Raw genomic sequence first — 23,897 nt, 5'->3', positions numbered from 1 at the left:
CGTGATTTTTGGATGCCTTTAGGGGTAGCAAAAGTATTTATTTAGTTTATAGAGAGACTGAGCGAGATACTTTTCATGCACAATTCATTGTCTTCTTCCCTATAAAGAAAATTAGATGACATCCAAAGGGCATTTGTGTCATTTCACATGTCGCTTAACTCTGTTAACTGTTTTAGACTAAATTAACAGTTTTTGAAAGTTCGAATATTGCAATGACACATTTTGAAATTCGGGTACTAACTTGACACTCCCCGCAAAGTTCAAGGTACAACTGAATTTTTCCCTCTTGGCCCTGCTTAGGTGTCTCATCGTTTCAATAGGAAAGAGCCTGAAAGCCTGAAAGTCTCCACTCTACTGCATCAGGTTCAATATCAATCAACCTCTCCATGTAGTATACACACTTCAAGGAGCTTCTACACTTCTCAATACACCCTTACAGAGGATGTATCAAGGTTTTGACCGGTTCAGGGGGTAGATGGACCTTAAAACGGCTCCTCTGAACTAAATTTGAAAAAAAAAAAACTACCGATTAAGCGTATCGATGTTTTGAACCTTGCTTCAAATACATCTCCTCATTCTCACCTTTATCTTTATTCCTTCCCGTCCAATAGCACTCCCATGAGAATAAGAGAACAAACCAGTAATGTAGCTTCCTTTTCCATGCAGATTATTGTAGTATCACAAACCCAAGATTTGAAACCAATTAATAAATAGAGAAATAGAAAAAGAAAAGAAAATAGAGCAAAGCATACAAAGATTTAAAAGATTTAAAGTGGTTCAGCCTTGTTTACATCCACGGAAGGAGCAGAAATCCACTGTAACAACAAATATGAACAGCCTCTGTGTCTCTCAAACCCTAGTGCCCTTTACTCCTCAAATCATTTCTTTCAATCTGTTTTCTAATGTCGAATCTTGGAAATAGGTACCATATATAAAGGACTCAAATAAGCGAAAACAAGTCAGATCCGTAAGCCCCCACTCCCCTTGGCCTTGAGGAGGACAGCCCAAGCCCTCCACATCCACTAATCACTATAGATTTCCCCCTCAGGTTCTCATCAACAAATGTTGTGGCGGGTCATGGAACGGGCTGCAACCAAGAGTTTAAGGCACATGGTTGGAATTTGGAATTAAATTTTTTTGAACTGGGTAATTGAAGAATCGATCAATCGATGAAGGCTACCCAACATTTGTTGATGAGTATGAATCGATCAATCGATCAATCGATGAAGGCTACCCAACATTTGTTGATGAGTATGAATCGATCAATCGATCAATCGATCAATAGAGTCTGAAACGAAATGAATGTTACCCATCTTGAGTGCGCTTGTGGGTCGGAATTTGGGATTAAAATAGAATGAACTTTGATTGAGAATTCGAGATTTGAGAGAGTTCCTTTGCATCCATAGAACAACCTATATTAAAACTTTGGGATTATGGGTACCTGTTTGAGACCGAAGTGAAAGACTATCCATTATTGGTAGCAACCCATTAGGCCATTAGCAGAGCAGAGCTGCAAAGGGGCTAAGGGAGCAAAAACAGAAAAACAGGGTAAGCGGGATTTAAGACCATTTAACAAAACAGCACGAGCAGCCGAGCAGGCAGCACCGCCAACAACAGTAAAGTTTAGGTGGGGTCCTGGCACCGGCCTTGGCCTGGACCAGGCTTTGGATGGCTCGACCCATGTGCACTCTGTAGGGAATTGCCTTCCTCCAATCGCAGCTCAAGGATTGCAACCATCGATATACATCGCAATACATTATTCAGGTGAGCAGATCTCAGGGACACTATTCTCCTTGCTGAAGAAGTAGGAATAACTCAGAACTCTCTTTGTAGATCAGAGAGATTGAGTAAGAGCTTCTGGTGGGCGGAAACCGCTCTCTTCTTCTTCTTCTTGGTTTCTTGAAATGGCGTATCTACTTTTCTCCCTCTAGTTTTGATCCCTTCCCTTTCTTTCTGTAAACGCTAAATGACTCTTCCAAAGAAGAGACTTTTCCCTCTCTTCCTCCTTTCTCTCTTCGCTCTTTTCCTTTACTCCTACTATCACTCATCTCTCCATCTGTTCTCCTCTCACAGTTTCAATTCCAATCCGACAACCCTTTTCCCTGCTTCCTTAAATCACCTCCGAAACTCTACTCTGGTCTCTCCAAATTTCAGTTTCACCATTAAAGTTCTCGCTTTTGATCGCATTAACTCGCTCTCTCGGTGCCTGCATTCTCTTGCTAATGCTGATTATGGGGATGACCGGGTGAATCTCCATGTGTTCATCGATCATTTTAAGGAGATCGATTCAGGAGAAAGGTCTGCGGACTTGGACAAAAAGCTCGATGAATCTCATCGTATGCTGAATTTCGTTGATGGGTTCTCGTGGAAGTTTGGGGAGAAGCTCTTGCATTATCGGACAGGGAATGTTGGTTTGCAGGCACAGTGGCTGGAGGCCTGGTGGCCCTGTTCCGACGATGAGTTCGTGTTTGTTGTTGAAGATGATTTGGAGGTCTCGCCGCTTTATTATAAGTTTCTCAAAGGCATAATTGTTAATTATTACTATAATTCTTCAAACTTCAGTCCTTCAATTTATGGGGCTTCCTTGCAGAGACCGAGATTTGTTGCAGGTAATTTTTGCCCAGTTTTAACTATTATTAAGAAAAGAAATAACTTTCTACATTGCACAGTCCAATACCTATGAAACTAAAATCAAGTTTGTTCAGATGGGTGGATACATCTTTACTGGAAGTGAGTATTTTTGCTTGATATATAAACAGTTCGACCTGAGATTTTACCATTGGACCAAGCAAGCAGAAGTCCCTGCATGTATAGTAGACAAATAACCAGCATTTCTTGTTCAGATGGGTGGATACATCTTTACTGGAAGAGAGTGTTTTTGCTTGATATATAAACAGTTCGACCTGAGATTTTACCATTGGACCAAGCAAGCAGAAGTCCCTGCATGTATAGTAGTCAAATAACCAGCATTTCTTGTGTGTGTGTGTCTGTGTTTTGATTTTTATTTAGGGTATTTTTCTTCCATTAGCATATATTTTCCAACATCATGCTACCAGTACCAAAATTGGCACTGCCTTCTAACTTCTAAGCACTAACCCCTGAGTTGATTATCTCTAGGTAAACATGGGAACAAACTGCAATTGGACAATGGAACTCGACTTTTCTTGTATCAGTTGGTTGGCACATGGGGTCAGCTTCTATTTCCAAAGCCCTGGAAAGAGTTCCGTTTGTGGTATGATGAACATAAAGCCAAAAGCATCAAACCAGTGCTGCAAGGAATGGTAATTAAATTTCTCTACACCTTCAATTTTGTCCCTTGGGAAGCTTAAGAAGAAAACCTTGGACTACATCTTTTCAATTGGCATGCTGCTGTCAGGTTAACAGGGAAATAAGATTGTATGATCAAAGTGCTGTTACCACTTACCAGTGTAAGTGAGTTTGTGTGTGTTTGAGTGCATGTGCTGCAAGGAGATCAGCCATGTTTAGCCTCTAGAGAGGCAATGTATCATTCAGTGAAAATAGAGACAAGCCCTTATTTACTTTGTTTATGTTGCGTTCTTCATGTGTCTGGTAATTTCTTTTCATTGCCCTGTTGCTAAAAATAGTTGTTTTTGTTGTCCTGTATGCTATGGCAGGTGACAACAGGATGGTACAAAAAGATGGGAGAGAGAATATGGACTCCTTGGTTCATTAAATTCATACAGTCTCGTGCCTACTTCAATATTTACACCAACTTTCTAAATGAAAGGGCCCTCAGTGTCTCTCACAGGGATGCTGGTGTTAACTATGGCAAGACAGCTGGACCAGATTCATATTTGATAGAAGGAAGTTCTTCTGATTTGAACCTTTTGGAGATGCAGCCTTTGAGCATTCTTAAATGGTATGATTTCTGCTTCAGAGAAGTGTTGCCTGGGAGAGTGGTAACTAATTTTGATGAATTGAGACATGTACTTCACACTGTGCAGAAACAAAAATCCATTATACTTGTAGGCTTATTTAGGACACCCCAAACCATCATTAGGAATCTTCTATGCCACTTTGAGAGACTGGATATCCAGAATTACATCTTGGTTGGCCCTGAATCTGAGTTCTTACATGATCTTGCAAGGAGAGGAAATCCTGTAATCAGTGCACAGAAGTTACTTAATGATATCAGAGGTCATAAGGTGATGGATTTTCAAGGATCAGATGCAGAATTGATTAGTGAAGTTTTGGTTAAGGCCTATGTAGTAAAAAGGTGTCTTGATTCTAGTTACAATTCTTGGGTTATAAATGGAGATATGGTCCCACTTAAAAGTGATTTATTTTCTGATGCAAACGAGCAGTTGTATGATTTCTCTGCAGGAAGGGACTCAGATATTCTGTTTGTTAAGGGTTCATCAACTGCTTCAGGGATTTGGATTGATGATTTTATTTACAAGGTCGCAGAAATGGCAAATTCTTTAAGGGGCGGAGGTTTTCCTTCTAAAAGTCACTTGCATTTTGAGGGTATTGCTGCAAAATCCTTGGAAGAGCATGGAGTCAGGATTAAGAGGTTGGATGAAATGAGCTTCGCTATGAAAGTTGAAACAGGTAATACAAATCAAACTGTGGCTGAGGACAGGAAAAGGATAATCTTTTGGTCTTCTGAGATGGATTTGGATAATATTCAAAAGAGGCTTGAAGACTTGGGTATGTGGATAGTAGATGGTGACTCTTCTTGCACAGCTGTTGTCTGCCATCAGTCATAGAATTTGAATATATTTCTGGCTGTAATTTGTCTTCTTTATGATTATCATGCATGATGCATATTCATTTATTCATGGAAGATAGGAGTTCTTGGCAGTTATCAAGTCTGTTTTCCAGGATTGTGGCCTGTTGCAACTATTTTAACATTTTTTAGATGCCCAAGCAGTAAACTGATAAAGAAAAGAAGAGAAAAATAAACATGCAGGGTTTGTTTATTTTTCAATCCATCTGATTTTACAGACTCCCTTCTCTGCCAGATTAATTTGTCTGTGCAATATTATGAAAGGCATGGAAAAATTGGGATAGAGGCTTTATCTTAGTTCATTGATCTCTTTCATTACCTCACCGGATGAAGGCCAGTGCTATTTGAGTTATTTCTTTACCAAACCATTTGACAAGTTGAATGTTGGCCTACTCCATCTGTTAGGAATCAGATGTGGATGCCAGAATGATGAAGCCCAAAAACCAGAGGTTCAATTTTTATTTAAGTCAAAGCTGCTTAATGTTCCGGTGCTTGAGAAACTGACATGGTGAAAACAAAGCCAGCAAATTGATGAGTAACTTCATAACTAAGCAATCTTTCTTTACCTCCCTCTGTTGTTTTGGCATTTCATGTAAATTCATATGGGGACAGTCTCTGTTGAACTGACACAGTGGAACTCATATTTGATCATTTTGTTCTTGTAATTGTTTCCCTTAAGTGCAGTTAGTCTGACTATATAGAAGCTCTTTTTTTAATTTGTTATTTTCATCTTCAATATAATATTTTGTTAATGATAAAAAGAAAAAAATCGTAATTAATCGGTTTTAGTTTTTAAATGTTCTGAAATATGATCTTCTGTTTTCTTGTCACTTTATCTAGCTTTTTTAATCTGTGCAGAGCCTTTGGTGCTTGCTTATTCATATAGGTTTCTTAAATTAAATTGAATATTATTTTCAACATTTATGGAAATTTAATCAATTTTAATTTCAGTTATACATTTCACTTTTGGTTTAGCAAACCCATATAGTTGGGAAGGTCTTCTTTGGTTATCCAAGATTTCAATTCATTTCCTTCTAAGTGTGTAACTTATAGGACATTAGAGATTTGAACATTCAAAGAGAATCATTATGTATATACTTATTTCTCTGAAAGAAACCTTCATCCTAATGGTTGTGGAGATTTCTCCTGGATAAAAACAACCTTTGGTACAATGACATAAAAAAAAAGAAAAAAAAAAACATTTATGGTTTATGGTCAAATGGTTGGGAATGTGGGTTTATTGTCTAGAGCTACTATTTTTTCAATAAATAACAGGAAAAGAACATTATAAGAAACTTATAAACAGTAATGCACAAATATGGCCACACCCTTATATATACAAAGAAACCATGAGATCATATCTCTTGCTGTCTCTCCCAATTTGTATGAAATTGCAACTGAACCCAAAAGACTTGATTTCTATTCATCCTTTGCTTTGCAAGCGAGTCACCCAAACTATTAGTAAACCTTTGAACCCATGTAGCCTTTAATTACAAAACGAGTTATTATTGCTTTGCCATGGAAAGCCAGCTCCACTTTCTTCCCCAATTCCTCCAGGCTGTGTTTGGTTTGAAGGAAAAGAAGGAAAAGAAGGAAAAATTGGAATATTCCAATTATTCCCTTGTTTGGTTTGACCCCAAATGGGGAAAAGAAAAGAAAATGAGAGGATTTAAAATCATGAAAATGAGGATACAGGATCCTCCTGCTTTGGTAGGAAACCGCTTCCCCTGAGAAAGGTAAGTAAACTGAGGAAAGAAAATCGAGAGGCTTTTCTATTCATTCTTACAGTGACCAGAGAGGTGACAAGTTCAAAGCAAAAACAGTGCAAATCAACATCAACTAACTGCATTCCAGCAACAGTGGTGATTCACGTATACTACAGCAGTACAGCGACCAGAGAGATGATAAGTGGAAGTAAGTTTGGATCTGACTTCACCTGGTTCCTCTCAGGCAGACCTAAAATGTTTTAGATTTTGTGACTAGAAAACCCTTACTTCATCGGCTGGTTTTGTTATTGTTTTTTTTTTTCAACTGAGATGCCTCTGTTGTTTGGTTTTTCTGTCTGGTTTTGTGACTCAAGTGATATTCATGTTGGTTTGGATAACAAATAAATAACAGATCTACAATTTGGTCTGTCTCTTTCTATTTCTGTGTTATGGCAGGCTGTGTGGTTCTTACAGAGACACAGACCAGATGCATGGGAATAGGGAGGGAGGGTGTTTGCTAAGACACCCATAGAAGCATGCCCAGAGACGTCATCATCTCCCTTTTTTTATTCAGCTTCTACTCATTTCTTCCCATATATCCCTTCTTTAGTGATTCAGTCTTATAGTGTCCTTCCCTGCCCTGCAAGACATGTAAAGTCGTGTCTATCTTGCTTATGTCAATAAGAATACGAGGTCGAAACCTAGTCGTACAAAGAAACAGGTCAAACAAACATTGCTTAATGTTGCCTAAATAATTTGACATATAATCATTGTCCTTCCTAGAAAAAATGATCTCTCATATTGTTATTGGAAAATAACTTTTATCTATTTGTTTTTTGGAATATTTGATAACTTCTATTTTTTTTTTATTGGAGATGACTTTACATGTACTGTAAATATTTATTTTGTTTATGGACATGCTTGTATTTGTCTGTATTGGTACTTGCACCAGTATGATATGTACTATCTATTAAGCTTCTCTTCAGGTGAAGCAAGTGTATGATTATACTGCATGTTTTAGTATTACTGAGGTGTGTGTGCCATGACTAGGTGCATCATCTGTCCGGTATTTGGTGCTTCTGTGGCTTGACTTATAGGAGCACTGCACAAGGCCAAGATGTATCCATATATTTATGTACACTTTGGATGCCAATTTACCTGTACTGATCTATGACTATCAACAGTAATCACTTTTATTTTGTTCAAAAAATGGACGATATTGATGCACTGATTCACCCTCTATATCTACATAATGAACAAAGGTGCTTTGCATTGTGGGTGCCCATGAGGAAGGAATATGAAATTACTCTTTTACATTACATTTCTTTTTAATTAATTAATCAATTGATTTCTTGGTTCTGGGTGTTACCAAAATGGAGGTAGAGTTCATGTATTCTGTCCTAGTTTGTTCTATTTTGAGCATAGGAAACTTGCCAATACTAGGATCATCCCAATAGTTCTGGTTTACTATTGGCTTCAACAAAGTTCTGGTTTACTATCTTGAGAAGAATAGTTCTTGAGCCCAAAGAAACAGAAACAGAAAAAGGAAATAATCTTTCACAAGCAATGAGAAAATATATAGATAATCCCTTTATGGACTGAACAAGTCCCATAGGTTTAGTAGGCCAAGTACATTTCTTGGTCTAGATTAAGTTAATTGAAATTCCAATTTTATTTACACGGGAACCAAATCTTCCATGAATTTAGTTTTACCAATAAAACAGCACATGCTTTATAAGTACTATCAAGAACTAGAGCCAAACACTTCAGTACTAACAGAATGCATAATTACTAAGCTGACCAGCTAATTATATGCATTAGTATTACTGACCAGCATTCCATGTCAATTACTAGTAAGATGGCAGAGTGAACCTTACCAATACACAACAAGAACCTTCAATGTCCTTTTTTTCCCATTCCTATTGGTTCTCATTCTGAGCTTAAGGCTGTGGTTGCAATGCGAATTTATTTGCACTGATGCAAAACCATGGTAGCACAAATGATTTTGATGCAAATTATGATTTATTTTTATTTCAAAATTGACCTTATTTTGTTTGATTGCAGTAAAAAAGACCTGAAACAGAATAAAGTAAAACCCAAAATAAAATTAAGCCAAAATTTGCATTCTTTTCATTTGCACTCCCCATGCATTTGTACCAGTGCAAATGAAATTGCACTGCAACCAAACACGGCCTAAATGAAAATGACAGAAAAGAAATAAAAAACATTTCCAAGTGATTAGTTTAAAGAACTTCATCATGGACTTGTGTTTAGTTTCAATAGGGGAGGTTTCTTCAATACAGATTATTAGTCTTGCAAAGTATGGGTTGAAAGGGATTTTTTATACAGTGACAGATCTATGCCTGAGTGGTTTTTGTATCATAGAGCTAAATTGTTCATAAAAAATCTATATTTTTGTCAAAATCTCTAAAAGGCCAAATTGGGTTTTACCAACCCCATATATGTTTTCTTTGCAAAAGAAACAATAAATCCATCTACCATTTAGAATCCAAACCAAGTAGAATTAGATTTTGTAGAAGGGATTTTGATGAACAAACGTAAAACCCATCTTTTCTTCTAGCTCACATAATGGACGTTAATGAGTCCTTTGTAGTCTGTTCCTACCTACTTACATGAACTGATTTGGAAGGCAGACCCATTGATAACAGAGGAGCCTTCAAAGAGTTAGCTGACTTTGAAGAGGAACATATACAACAAAAAGTGCCTCCCTTCCATAGTCGACATAAGCTTCAAGCATAGCCATGTTTACGGTGATGTTGGGGCTCGGAGCTGGTCCGGCAATCCCAGCTCGTTCAAGAAGCAGTGTCCCAGAGAGAACAAAACCTTTGCAAGAGTACCAAACGAAGAAAGAACGGGGAATGCGCAAAGCGCAATAGTTATACCCGTTCGAATGTAGTAGTAGTTGCTACGACGGTTATCTCTCAGCAGTGGTGGAAGAACATGGCGTCCGTGAAATCGGTGGCACCGGCGTTGTAGTTGCAAAATGTAGATGTGGAAGTGGAAGCAGGGCGGCTACCGGTGGTAGTATAACAACGGAGGAGCGTTTATAGTCGGGTGACTCCGGTCTAACTTTAACCCACGGGTGATGTGGGCCGGATGCATCCTACGACGCTTGTTTCCATGCCCCCTATCTCCACCGTGTCGAGTGTCGACTGTCCAGTGTCCACGACTCGTCTCGTCCATAGACATTCCTCCTCTTTATTTGTCTCTTGCTTACTTGGACTACTGTTATACGCTTTACAGAAGACGCAGAGACAAGAGAGCCAAGTAAGCAAGCCTTGTCGATTTGGTGATGGCAGTTTCAGGGTTGGCTATTGCAGGTTCACCTCTGACCTCCCCTTCTCTCTAAGGTATCGTTTGACGTGGGTGTGTATGTAACGGTCTCGTTTGTCGCTTCCATATTTTTAATGATAGTTCGGTTTGTTGCAGGTTCACACCTCTCCTCCGCTCTAAGCCTGAGGTCTCGTTTTTTTTTTTTTTCATTTCCCTTCTTTTCTCCATTTAGCTTGAATATCTAGGTTTTTTTGTTCTTGGGTTTACTTTGTCCTATTGGCCACAGTTGCCATGGGTAGCTACCACACTCCGGCCACGGAAGCTCAAGGGTCGATTAAATGGTTTACCACTACTTGCTCGACAGTCACAGGTGCAGGAAGCTCAACCTTCACTTGTCGTTTCCGCTGCACACGACCCATCAGCGACAATCGCCAGACTCCAACGATACCTTCAAATCAACACAGCCCACCCCAACCCAGACTACGCCGCGGCAGCAGAATTCATCCTCTCTCAAGCCAAATCCTTATCCCTCGCATCACAAACCATAGAATTCGTCGAGGGCAAGCCCGTAGTCCTCCTAAAATGGCCTGGTTCAGACCCTACCCTCCCTTCAATCCTGCTCAACTTCCACACCGACGTCGTTCCCGCCGAGCACCACAAATGGGCTCACCCTCCTTTCGATGCCCATGTGGACGAGGGTGGCAATATATACGCAAGAGGGTCCCAGGACATGAAATGTGTTGGGTTGCAATACTTGGAGGCCATTCGTCGATTGAAGGCTTCGGGGTTTGAGCCGGTTCGATCTGTTTATTTGTCTTTTGTTCCTGATGAGGAGATCGGCGGTCGGGATGGCGCAGAGAAGTTCGCCCAGTCAGGAGGTGTTCGATAAAATGAATGTCGGGATCGTCCTTGATGAAGGTATGCTCGGTGATGCTTACATTATTAGTTGCCATTATTGGCGGTGCTTCAAACTGAATTGGTTATCGGATCAACGTAGTAAGACTTGTCTTCTAGACATTTTGTTGAGATCAGCTTGTTTCATGAATATGGATTGTTGACCTCGTATTGTTTCACTTGCGTTATGGATTTATTGCCATCTGCTTTGTACAGGGTTGGCTTCGACGAACGAGAACTACAGGGTTTTCTTTGCAGAGAGGTGTCCATGGTGGCTTGTTATCAAGGCTACTGGAGTACCTGGCCATGGGTCGAAGCTTTACGACAATAGTGCAATGGAGAACCTGCTGAAGAGTATTGAGAGCATTTGGAAGTTCCGGGATGCGCAATTTGATTTGGTTAAGGCAGGCTTGAAGGCAGAGGGCGAGGTCATTTCTGTTAATATGGTCTTCTTGAAAGCTGGCATGCCATCTTCAACTGTAAGTTCTTGAACAAACATGCTTTGGTGTTGCTTTGGTTTTACCCTTTCACTTGAAATGGGTTCTAATGATTTTAGGGGTTAATCTAATTCGTGGAATTGCTAGTAGGGTGATCACGCACCAATCCCACATTAAAAGCTCATTAGATTTCCATATGAACTAAAATGGGCCTAGCTGGGTATGCACAACTGGTCCCACCGACCATTCAGTCTAATTCTACCTTTGCTGAATGTATGGCACATTTCTGATTCTGCCATGCCAATTTTGAACCATTTTTTATGTTCTACAAGATTAATGCACTATATTTTCTCTAGACTTGGCGAGATGCAAAAGATAATAATACTAGGCTTATTAAAAGGGCAACCCAGTGCACGAGTCTCCTACCAATGTGGGGTCTAGGGAGGGACAGATGTGCACAACCTTACCCTGCACATACAGAGAGGCTGTTTCCAAATGATAATTCTAGGCCTATTGAGGATGATTAAACCTAGGATCACCTATTTTGGCCCCTTTCACCCAATGTTGTAAATTCAATAGACCAGGCAGTATTCTTCTTTGCACATGGAGATTGCCTAGCTTTCATATATAGAGCCCATGCAAAGCGATGAATAGTGCTGGCAACGAACAATGATATTTTGAAGGCTTAATTACTTATAAAGTGTTTTAAGTCTAAAAAAGGCTTATGATAATGTTCCTAGAGAGATAATATGGCAGGTCTTGGAAAAGAAAGGGGTTCAAAATAGGTATATAGACCTAATTAAGGATATATACGAGGGAGCAACAACCAATGTTAGAACATTAGTGGGAGAGACTTCGAATTTTGTAGTTATGATGGATCTTTACGATTTCACCCAGGTTCACCACTTAGCCCTTATCTATTTGTACTAATCGTAGATGAATTGACTAAACATATTTAGGAAGAAGTTCCATGGTCTATTTTGTTTGCGGATGACATTGTTTTAATTGATGAAACTAATGAAGGATTAAATGCAAAAGTAAACTTATGTACAAATGCCCTAGAAACAAGAGGTTTTAAAATAAGTAGGACGAAAACAAAGTATATTAAATGTAAATTTAGTAATAACTGGTGTAAATTGGGATACACTTGGGATTAGAGACCAAGAGACAACTCAATGTGATCATTTCTAGCTCGGTTCAATAATTTATAACAAGGGAGAGACTTAGGAGGATGTCACCCAAAGAATTAGAGCAAGTTGGGCAAAATGGAGGGGAGCATTTGCAACTTCTGAAAAAGGAGATTAGGGAATGGAATAAGGAGAAGTTTAGAAAATTGGAGGAAAGAAAAGCTGACTTGATATCTCAAATTGAGGAGATTGACAAGAAAGAAATGGAGGGCTCTTTGGAAGGTGGTGATAGGGAGTTGAGATGGTCCTTAAAGGAGTTAATGGAGTAATGCAGGAGCTGAAGAATCAAATTTGGAATTTTCTTAAAATTTCTGTATTTTTGTATATTTGGACAGATGGGTATTTTCGTCATTTTAACTAGTCCTGTGAGGGCCTGGGCTATAACATCTTGTTCCTCTAGTTTAGTAGGGCTTGCCTTTCAATTTTAGTTTATTTGCATTAATAAATAGAAAGTTATTGTGTTTCTTGATGCATAAGACAAGGAGTGGCATTTTTGCAATTATGGTGAACAGTATTCCGGGCCACACAAATCACTCTATAAATAGATGTATTCTCTTCCCTTTTAAGCTAATGAATGAATGAATGAAGATTTCTTAAAGCAAGATTGCGTATGGAGTGATTCCTACAAACCCTAGAGTGATTCTAGGACCCCCCTTGGAGTGATTCCTTGGGATTTCTCTCTCTCTCTCTCTCTCTCTCTCTCTCTCTTATGTCTTCTAATAGTTTGTTCCAGCCTTATTGCATTAGGGAGACTTTGCTAAGAGAGGAAATAAGTTGGAAGCAAAAGTCCAGAGAGAGGTGGATCAAGGAAGGGGATGGCAATACAAGGTTCTTCCATGTCATTGCAAATGGAAGAAGGAGAAAGAGCTTTATCACTTCTCTTTTGGTGGGGGAGTGTGAAGTTACAGACCAAAGAGAGATTGCTAAGGCATTCTCAGAGCATTTTAGGTCTATTTATAGAAGACCACTAAACGAAAGATATGTGGTTGAAGGCATTGACTGGGGGACTTTGGACTTCAGACCCATTAGTCTAATCACCAATATCTACAAGGTGATAGCAAAGGTGTTGTCTTTGAGGATTAAGAAGGTTATTCCCCCACCTATTTCATAATTTCAAGGGACCTTTGTACAAGATAGGTAGATAATTGATCAGATTTTGATTGTGAATGAATGTGTGGAGGCTCAAAGGAGATTAAAGAAAAAGGGAGTGGCAATCAGGTTGGATTTGGAGAAAGCCTACAACCTAGTGGATTGGAATTTCTTAATTGATATCATGAGAAGGTGTGGCTTATAGTCTAGCCATTACTCTGTTATTGTTAATGGGGTGGTGTTTGATTTCTTTGAGGGATTTTGTGGGCTTAGACAAGGTGACCCTCTCTTTCCTTTTCTTTTCACTTTGGTAGCTGAAGGGTTGAGTAAGCTGATCTCTAGAGCAAATTCCTTGCAATTATTTAGAGGTTAGTCAATTGGGAGAGACAATATTTTGATTACTCACTTGCAGTTTGTAGATGATATTTTGATATTTTGTGAGGGTGATTGTAGGGCAGGGGTGGAAAATTTGCAATTGATGGTGAAACTTTTTGAGAGGTTGTCTAACTTGAGGGTTAATTGGTCTAAGAGTTTAATTGCTGGAACCAATGTAGAAGAAGATGATTTAAGGGACATGGCATGCGCTTTAGGTTGTGAGAGGGGTGAGTGGCCTCTGAGATATTTAGGGTTACCCCTAGGTGACAACCCTAGATCGACTAGTTTTTGGACCCCTGTGGTGGAGAGGATTGAGAAGCAGTTGACTGGATGGAAAAGGAACTATATTTCGATGGGGGGGGGATTAACTCTTATTAAGTCCACCCATGCAAACCTTCTAGTATGCTAGTGTTTAGGATGCCCCAAGAGATAGTGAGGAAAATTGAAAAATTACGAGGGACTTTCTCTGGGAGCCAGGGGAAAAGAAGAAGGATCACTTGGTTAGATGGGACAAGGTGGTGAAATTAAAGGTAGAAGGGGGGTTGGGAATTGGTAGTGTCAAGCTGAAGAATATGGCTCTACTTAGCAAATAGCTTTGGTGATTCCCTTATGAGTATGACAAGCTATGGAACAAAGTTGTTGCAAGCATTCATGGCATATCTAGCAATGGATGGGATGCTAGTTGTCTTCGTAGAGCTACCTTGGATTCCCCCTGGAAGGCCATCTATGAAATTCTTCCTACCTTTCTAAATCATGTCAGGTATGACTTGGGCTTTGGGTCAAAAAATAGGTTTTGGGAGGATGTTTGGATTGGGGATGGTCCTTTGGGTGAGAGATTTCCTGCTCTTTGTGACTTGTCCAGTTTTAAGGGTAAACCTGTATCTGATTTCTTGACCCAACAGCTTCATCCTTCTGGGTTGAATTGGAACTTTGGCTTTAACAGGAACCTTAGAGAAGCTGAAATTCCTAGTATGTTTGAGTTGCTTGGCTTGCTGAAGAATTCAGTGTGTTTGGGTGAAGGGGGTATGGATTCCAAGGTTTGGGGCCTAAACTCTGATGGTTTGTTCTCTTGTAAATCTTTCTTCAATTCTTTGGTTGCCACTTCATCCTCTCCTTCTTTCCAGTTAAGGAAGTTTGGTGCTTTCCCATTCCCCCAAAAATCAGTGCTTTCTGTTGGGAAGTGTTTCATGGTTGTATTAATACCTGTGACTTACTTCAAAGAAAAAGGCCAACTTGGTGTTTGTTCCCCAGCTGGTGCATTATGTGCAAGTTAAGTAGTGGCCTTTCATCTCCTTATCTCTTGCCCTCTTGTTATCTTATTTGGAATTGGTTTTCCTCTCCCTCTTTGGATGCTTTTGGTCTCCTGACAGGTTGGAAAGATTGTTTATCCCGCCTGTTTTTAGCTGTACCAAAAGGAGAGGCAGGATTTTGGGAGATGTATGAGAGCAGCGATACTATGGACAGTTTGGGAGGAAAGAAATTCAAGAATATTTGAAGAAAGAGAAAGGAGTAAGGAAGCCTTGGTGGAAATCATAACCTTAAGAGTGGCACAATGGGCAAAAAGTTTGAAACTGTTTTCAGACTTTAAAGTTGAAGACTTTTTTAGGGCCTGGGCTGTTATTGTTGGTTCATCTTCTAGAAGACAGAAACCTGCTGAGATGTGGTCACCCCCATTATGTGGCTAGAAGAAACTGAATTTTGATGGGAGTTGTTTGGGTAACCCGGGCCCCTCAGGCATAGGGGAGGGGGGTAATTAGGGATGAGGAAGGAAACATCATAGCCTTATACTCAGGGCCTGCTGAACAGGGTGATGTGGCAAGAGCAGAACTGTTAGCTGCAGTATATGGGGTTGAGAAGGCAAAGGAGTCTGGCATTGATAACCTAGTCATTGAGGGTGATTTGAGAACTGTTGTGAAATGGCTGAAGGAAGGAGACGGGCTGACATGGCACCTAAGGAATGACTTCAGGTGTTTTAAATGGTTAGCAAAAGACTTGACTATCAGAGTTAAGTGGGTGAGAAGAACTGCCAACAGCTTGGCAGGTGGTTACACAGGACTCAATTGTATTGGGCTCAATTGTAATATCTAGGTGGGGCCAGCTCATTGTTTTAAAAGCGCAAGGCGAGGTGTGCACCTTTTTAAGCAAGGCGCAAAATTACAAAAAAAAAGCTAAAAAAAAGTCGGAAAATTAAAAAAAAAATGCCAAAAATAAAAAAATGAAAGAAATATAAACTTAATTTTTAAAATTAATGTTTTAAAAAAACCTATTATTTAAAATTAAAATACATAAGCATAACATGTAAAGCGTATTCAAATGAAAATTTAAAAATAAAAGCATGTAAAACCCACACTCTTTTTTTTCCTTAATCGCATTGCTTCAAGTAGCTAATGTGATGTAAAACATATTGCATTCTTGATTCTATGAGTCGCCTTTGTACGGCGCCCCTCGAGGCAAGCCCGAACAAGTCTATGTTAGGGTTTGGAATTCTTATTTCTCACATAAAAAATAATGATTTTATAACTTTCATTGCTTTTTAAGAAGATATTTTATTGCAATGAATGAATGAACAACATTAGCAAATAGGGGGTTCACTCACTTTGCTCGCTATTTGTGTGAGAAATAAGAATTCCAAACCCTAACATAGACTTGTTCGGGCTTGTCTCGAGGGGCGTGGCCGGGGTCCGGGGGTGGAGCCCTCGGCCCAGCCGTTAGACTCAAAGAAAAGAAAAAAGCAAAAAGCGCAAAATTTTAAAAAGGCACTAGGCGTGTGTCTTTTGAAAGGGGTACGCCTAGGACCTGGGCGAGGCGCATACCCCAAAATGCGCCTTGCCTGTGCGCCTCAGGCGCACCTTTTAAATCACTGGGAGCTGTGCTTTTCTTCTTTTTTTACAACCTCTTGTTGTACTCATGCCTATTTTTTATTATTGAAATCATTTCTGTGTTGCCGATAAAAAAAAGGAAAATTCTATAAAACAATTGTAAGGTCAATTATGTTGTATGGAGCGGAGTGTGGGTAGCCAAGAAACAACATATTCAGAAAATGAGTGGCAGAAATGCGAATACTAAGATGGATGAATGGAAAATTAGAAAAGATAGGATCAAGAATGAAGCCATCTGTAGAAACCTAGGAGTAGTTGCAAATAGTTTTCAAGGAGCCAAGGCAAGGCTAGGCAATAGGGGGGGTGTTGTGTTGCCTAGTCACCTAGGTGGGCGCCCTGGCATCGCCTAGGCAATGGATTTTTTTAAGTAATAAACATAGATCCTAGGGAAGTTCCCTACATACCATAACCATATTTCCTTTATAATTATTCATAATTTTCCTAAGTATAAAGTTCATTCTAAAGTATAGAAAATCAACATATTCATGAGAAGAAAAAGAAGAAAGAAAATTGAAAAAATATAGGGGCTGAACCCTTATTTTTGTTATAGGAAAAGAAGAAAATAAAAAGTAGAAGATATGGAAGAAAAAGAAGATGTGTTGATTGGACAAAATTTTAAGTTCTACCTTACTTGTTGGTTCAGGTTTTTCAGTCTTTGAAGGTTCAATACAGCATTTAGCAATGTTTGTGTTGATTGAATTTAAACACACAAAATGAATATTTTAGTTTAATAATGTCTATTTTATTATTATAATCTCAAAAAATAAAGAATAAAAAGGATTTTATAATAGAAAGTACAAAACTGCTTGGCGATTAGGTGAGGCAAACCTCCAAGGGCACCTTGTCGCCTAGGCATTGCCTTGCCTCCAAATTATCAGTGGGTATGGCTTTAAATCGAACAGATTGATGAAACAGGATTCATGTAGCCAATCCCATATAGTTGGGAATCTTGGGATAAGCCAATAAGGCATGGATGATGATGATTATTAATAAACCTCATAAAAGCAAAAAAAAGTGTGATAGACCTTAGATTTTTGCCATGTGTGAGCTACTACTATGGGTTGCTGATATAATTTTATCACCTTTATACATTACATGGTTTATATTGGAGTCATTATCATCATCTTTGGTCTTACCACCGTTTTATCTAGGATGGTATATTCTATTAAATATCGAGTTGTCAAAACTTTTTCAATACCTGAACTCATGTCTTTTTTACCTTCTCTTGCCCTTTTAGAAACCTTGAACTTAAGACGAGTTGTGCCTCATTGGTGCCTTCATTGGTTTTGTTTTCATATGGGTATGTTACAATTTTCTCAGATGACTGTCCCCTGTTTCCATTTGTGCATTAAAGCTACCTTGAATGGATTCATTTCTACATTTATCCAACATTCATTTAGTGTTTTGTATCTTGCCACTCGTCAATCTCATCATCCTCATCTGTGCTGTGATTTATTGTTTATCTTTTTTTTTATCAATAACAGTGAATTTTATTAATGGAATAAGAAAATTACATAGCAAGGGAGCTAAACAATCTTAACTCCCCAAAACAACCAAGGTACACCCAAATTAAAAAGCAATTACAACATAGCCCAAAACATAGAGTTTCTGTTCACCCCTTGCCTAGCTAGACCATCTACCAATGAATTTGCCCTTCTCTTTACCCATGTACATTGAATTTCAAGTTCCTTAGCCAGCCACTTAAATTTTCTCTTTTCATTGCTGTACTTCCAAAGCCTAGAGTTGTCCTCTTTTAGCCAGTTCACCACAATTTCAGAATCTCCTTCTACGATCAATTTTCTTAATATTCATGCCTTTAGCCCTTTGTACCTCTTCAAGAACTACTAGTATCTCAGCCCTCAAGGAATCTCCCACCCCAATTGGACCAGAATACATGGCTAACGGATTCCCTTTTTCATCTCTTATAACTCCCCCAATTCTGGAGGGCCCTGGATTGCCCATACTGCTGCCATTGAAATTCAGTTTAGTAAAACCCTGAGGTGGAGGGGTCCAACAAGAACTTGAAGCCTTTTTGGCTGAAACTGGTTCTGCAATCTCCTTCCACTTTCTTAGCAACTCATCTACAGAAAAATCTGCAAACAAGTCCAAGGTTTTCAACCAATGTATCACCCTAATATGAGTAACCTCCAACATTACTTCCAAACTAATCTCATTTTCTGAAAAAATCCATGAGTATCTGACCCCATATAGTTGGGATAAGGCTTAGATGATGATGATGGTGATGACATGTGTAGTAATATTGATCTGAACATCAGATTATCTTTCTCAAGATATATAAATGAAATACGGTAACAAGTTGAGTTTCAGGTTGCCAACTGTTTGTATGCATTTCTTACTTGGTCTTATTTGGGTATCCTGTTTTCTTTCCCCATCAGGGTTTCATTATGAATCTGCAGCCATCCGAAGCAGAAGCAGGTTTTGATATCCGGGTTCCACTAACTGCTGATCAAGAGCCCTTGGAGAGACGAATCGCTGAGGAATGGTCTCCTTCTTCATGCAATATAACATTTGAGGTACACAGAAGCTCATAAATTCTTCACTTAATTTCAGGAGTCAGTTTGGCAAATAGCAACTGAAGAAAAAATTGCGTAGTTCATTCTTCCTGTAAATGTTCTGATGATATTTTGTGATATTATGTATGAAAGAGTTTTAATTAAGAACCTATAAAAAAGAATTTTAATTGAGAAAGAAAATAAGCAAAAAGAAAAGAAAAGGGGAAATACAGAGTAGAAACCATCTTCAAAGCTATTCTCTGCCATGAATTTTGAAACTTGGAGGTAATAGAGAAACTACTGCATATCCATGTTGTCAACTCTGTTTGGATGGTAAACAAGTGATTTGCAAATGAAGGTTTTAAGTCAGTTCTTATCTTTCTGCCTTGAGCCAGTGATTTGGGAGTAGGAATGCAAGATAGGGAGTCCATACTCCATAATTAAAGAGAACTTGAAAAAATGTCCATGATATACTAACCAAAATTTTTGGAGTAGTATGATGATGGGAGAATACAGCACCTCAAATACACAACTTTCACAATCTGAAGCATAATTACTTAAATCACTGCCAACCAATCTGATTCGCAAACTGATCCCTAGTCAATTGTACCAATTTGCAAGTCAGTTCATACAATCCAAAAAAGAAAACATAATCAAATAACCTGAAGATTTAAGACAAAAATATTAATAATAATTAAAAACGAAAAAAGCTATATAGGATATGGTATTTTAAAGAAACGAAGAAATACAAATGAAAAACCTGTAAGATAGGGAATTAGAACGTTTGTAAAAAGGGAATGAACTAACCAATTTTTAAGAGAAAGATTTGTATTAACCATATATGCAATTTCTTTAGCATAATTCTATTTTTGATTCTACTGATAAAAAAAAAACTTTTTTGATTGTTAACTATTAAATTTTATTGATTATGAGAGGAAAATTGAGTATTTAGGGTATCCAAGTGAGCCTGCAAATTAGGCAACTATGGTTTGAGGACATAATGGATGGTTTATTATGAAATATTTGCATTAATATTTTTTGATCAATATTATTTGTATTAATATTGGGAGGCTATTTCCTTGCCGATGGCTTACATGTGGTATATGCGTAGCAACTGGTTTGGGCCAATCATTCAACTCCCACCTCTTATATTTCTGAGGCTAAAGTCTCTTTCTATTTAGATTAATCTAATCTTTGAATCTATTGCTTTATGTTACTTCTAATATTTATAAACAAATTCAGTCCAGAAATTGATGAACTATTTCCTGCATGCTATGCATGTCTTTGGGTGTTCTGACAAAAGGTGCTTTTTTCCTCCCAGTTGAGGTCTTGCTCTTAGTTTTCTTTGCAGGTGTCTCAGTAATAACATGTATGGAACTTTAAGTGGCTTATTATTTTCTGAAATGTCTAACCATGGTTATTTTTTGGTCAGTTTAAGCAGAAGGATCCTCTATGCAGGTTTGGGAAGCCAACCCCCACTTCTACTGATAGTTCTAACCCATGGTGGGCACCACTAGAGGAGGCTGTAAAAAAAGCTAATGGAAAGCTGGGTGAGCCAGAGATTTTTCCTGCATCAACAGATGCTTGATATTTCCGTGAGCGGGGGTTGCCTGCAATTGGCTTCTCTCCCATGGCAAACACCCCTATTCTGCTCCATGACCACAATGAGGTTAGTTCTACTTGATTTTATCTTTTTGTATTTGCTATACATGTGCTTTCCATGGAGTGTGGTCTTATCTGTATGATATGATATATGCATATTTGAGATACCTGTAGCATTATCACAAATATAGATGTGTTAGGCACTACTGATGATAAGTAGTGATCTGGCTATCAGAAAGAAGTGGTGATCTTGTCGTCACATGTTTGATTATTTATTTATTTTTTCTGTCCAACATTCATTAACCTGCATAGATCATCTTGTGAAGGGAAAAAATAGTAATACCATGACTACAAACACCCACGGACATTTACTACACTCATATGCAAAGGGAATTAGGCTTAAGTTTTATCTTCATTGTGGTGCAGTTCTTAAACAAAGCTGAGTACTTGAAGGGATTTCAGATATTTGAGTCAATCATCGGAGCATATGCATCTTATGTTGATGTTATTGGTTACTCAATGAATGATGCTTCCAGAGCAGAGTTGTAAAAGAGTATGAGGAAGAGCCCAGTTAGATAATGCAGCAGAAAACGAGGGAAGCAGCAGCAGAGATGGAATCTCCTTTACCCCAGTGGTTGGTTGAACATTGATTTTGGTTGATTCTATTACCCTTTTATACATCTTATTTGAGATCAAATTCATATTGAGTTTGATTGGTGTTTTAGAAGGTGCACCTTAGCAAGCCAAGGTTCAAGGTAAGGCTCAGTTTGTAGATTGCAACTCACCTGAATCTAGGTGTGCCCCCTCACATGGTTCATTGCTATGTTTTTAGCTGCCAGAAAGACATGATACTGGAATAGCTTTGACCAATCAAAACCCCACTGAATTTTTATAAATACCACCTTGATTGGTTACCACTTTTATGATACTGGTTGATTGGTAACAAGCTTTTACAGTATCATGTCTTTCTGGTATCATAATTGAATCCCATGTTTTAATAGATAGTTTACTTGGGATAAATTGTAGTATGATTTTCAGAGTTAAGACAGTTTAACCAATGTAGAACCTAAACCTGCAAACCTATTATTTTCATCTTGGTAACACGATACTAGCATAGGTGGAGAGAGAGAGAGAGAGAGGGTCTGTCATAGGAATCTTAAGAAACTCTCCTTTCCCTTATTCTCTTTGAGAGGCTGGAAAGAATAATGAATCCATTTAGCTCTTCCGCCCTTGCAAACTTCCGTCAATCTACTTGCCATTGCTACCCCGGTTCTCATCTTCAAGAGAAGAGACCGGAAGAAGGAAACATTCATGCATTTGGTTCACAAGGGAAATTCACCTGTAATCATTATTTGTCCTTGTAGAGTTAGGTTCATTACTTTTAATGATACAATTATACAAAGAGTTTTTTTTTGGTAAATAGATAATTTATACATTAGCTGTCATATCAATGGATTTAGATGTTGATATGATATAACCAGATAATGATACTATTTAGGATGTGTTAATCCAACCAATCTGAAATGTGCACTAATCCAAGCTAGCGAAATATTAATGGTTCATCCGGTTTCCCTCAGTGCACAAGCACAATACATTAATAAGATATAACCCTAAGGCCAAAAAATAAAAAGGAAAACTTTGTGAGATTAATAAAGGAATTTTATAAAGAGCATATAGTTTTCTTCTGGTTCCGTGCCCCCTCTGTAAGCTAGCGAGGGGTTCAGTGTTAAGGGTCATTCTATAACAAAGTTATAACAACTAAAAGGAGGCTTATTACAGAACGTTTTATTATGGTCGAGGGTCCATTTGGTTCGTGGGAATGGGGCTCTGGACTCCGGAATCTGAATTAGAACTCCAATCATTTGTTGAGTGAAATGAGATACTGATTTTCAGTCTCAGCGCATTCCCCAATTTAAGGAATGAGACCATTCATGGCCTCCTCGAATCCTATTTTTCTTTACCTAATGCCAAACTTCCTTGGGAATTGTGCATATCTTATAATAAAACCGATTCCGATTCTTATCCAAACCAAAGGGCGGGAGCATAGCTGATTCCAATTCCGATCATAAACCAAACATACCCTAAATAGGTCATGACTTGTGTTTATAATGAGATCCTTTTACTTTGGCTGTTTGAGAGATTTTTGTACATGACTGACACGTTATACCAACTCAGTTGTCTTGCATTGGCTAAAAAGAACAGTGATTGCAAATACTTACCCCTAAACAATCTACAATCTACATCGAAACTAACTTCTTCATTTTATTGAAGAAGCTCATCAACTACTGCTTTCGAAAAATTTCAAGTTTTCCACTTAGTATCTCTGCAAGGTTTGGAATTTTATCTGAAACTCCCTTTCATTTTTTGTTCCTGATATTTTCCTAACTAAACCTGTATTTTCGACTTGCATGCACCATTATCAACCTTGACAAAAATAACTTTAATTTATTTCTTCCCCATATTTCATCTTAACTCATCTCACAACCCGGAACCCGCAAAGAATTTAGTCCATTTTAAGTGAATGGATTAGCCTCTTTTTAGAATTTTAATTTGACGGAAAATGCCACTTAAATTCTTAATCCTGCAAAACAGCAAAAGTCAAACATTTTCCAATACCAAATGTCAGCCAAGGAGTCATCTGATGTGAAGATATCAAATAACAGAAGACAGAATGAGTTCATTTATATTGATCAAGTATAAAAGGTTTTTAAGTATCGCAACATATCGGTGCATATAGTACAATAAGTACCGTTAGTGTTACCGATACATTGAATGTTAGGACTATTTAATAGATTCAAATGTTAACATTCAACTTAACAAACATATTTGCAAATTATAAGACTAAAAAACATAAAAAAATAGAATATCAAAGTTATCAAATTCATTTACGCCACTTATTACATGATCAGAGCCTTATATAACTGGCCTACATGTACGTAATCATGGAGAGAATATTTTCTGGTGGCAGTGTAACTAACTCTGTGAGGCTCTGTCGCGTGTCATGCTAGCCTCTGTCTTCTAGTGAAATGTAGTTCGGTGGTGGCCTGCTCCACTCCTATAGTTGGGTTCAAAGGGAGTGTTTGGGTCCCAACAATTCCTCCCCCCTTAGCATTGACCTTGCCCTCAAGGTCTAGGTTTGGAAACCTCTCGTTTAGCCTCAGATAAGGTTCC

At 38.4% G+C, this 23,897-nt stretch overlaps 1 protein-coding gene and 1 pseudogene across 2 annotated transcripts; both read left to right on the top strand.

The window, feature by feature from the left end:
• Positions 1–809: 809 nt before the first annotated feature.
• LOC104599977 (transferring glycosyl group transferase) lies at positions 810–7,687 on the top strand. Its single transcript, XM_010262752.3, has 3 exons — positions 810–2,609; positions 3,118–3,281; positions 3,636–7,687. The coding sequence occupies exons 1-3, from the start codon at positions 1,967–1,969 to the stop codon at positions 4,728–4,730; spliced, it is 1,902 nt and encodes a 633-aa protein (XP_010261054.1). The 5' UTR covers positions 810–1,966; the 3' UTR covers positions 4,731–7,687.
• Positions 7,688–9,838: 2,151 nt separating this feature from the next.
• LOC104599978 (uncharacterized) lies at positions 9,839–21,485 on the top strand (annotated as a pseudogene). Its single transcript, XR_016076331.1, has 6 exons — positions 9,839–9,937; positions 10,037–10,668; positions 10,861–11,123; positions 19,008–19,145; positions 20,557–20,793; positions 21,153–21,485. The product of XR_016076331.1 is annotated as an uncharacterized LOC104599978 (transcript).
• Positions 21,486–23,897: the final 2,412 nt, after the last annotated feature.

This window comes from Nelumbo nucifera, chromosome 5 (assembly GCF_055504915.1).
Source record: "Nelumbo nucifera cultivar China Antique chromosome 5, China Antique-T2T, whole genome shotgun sequence".
NCBI lineage: Eukaryota > Viridiplantae > Streptophyta > Magnoliopsida > Proteales > Nelumbonaceae > Nelumbo > Nelumbo nucifera.
This window is presented reverse-complemented; position numbering and strand designations above follow the sequence as displayed.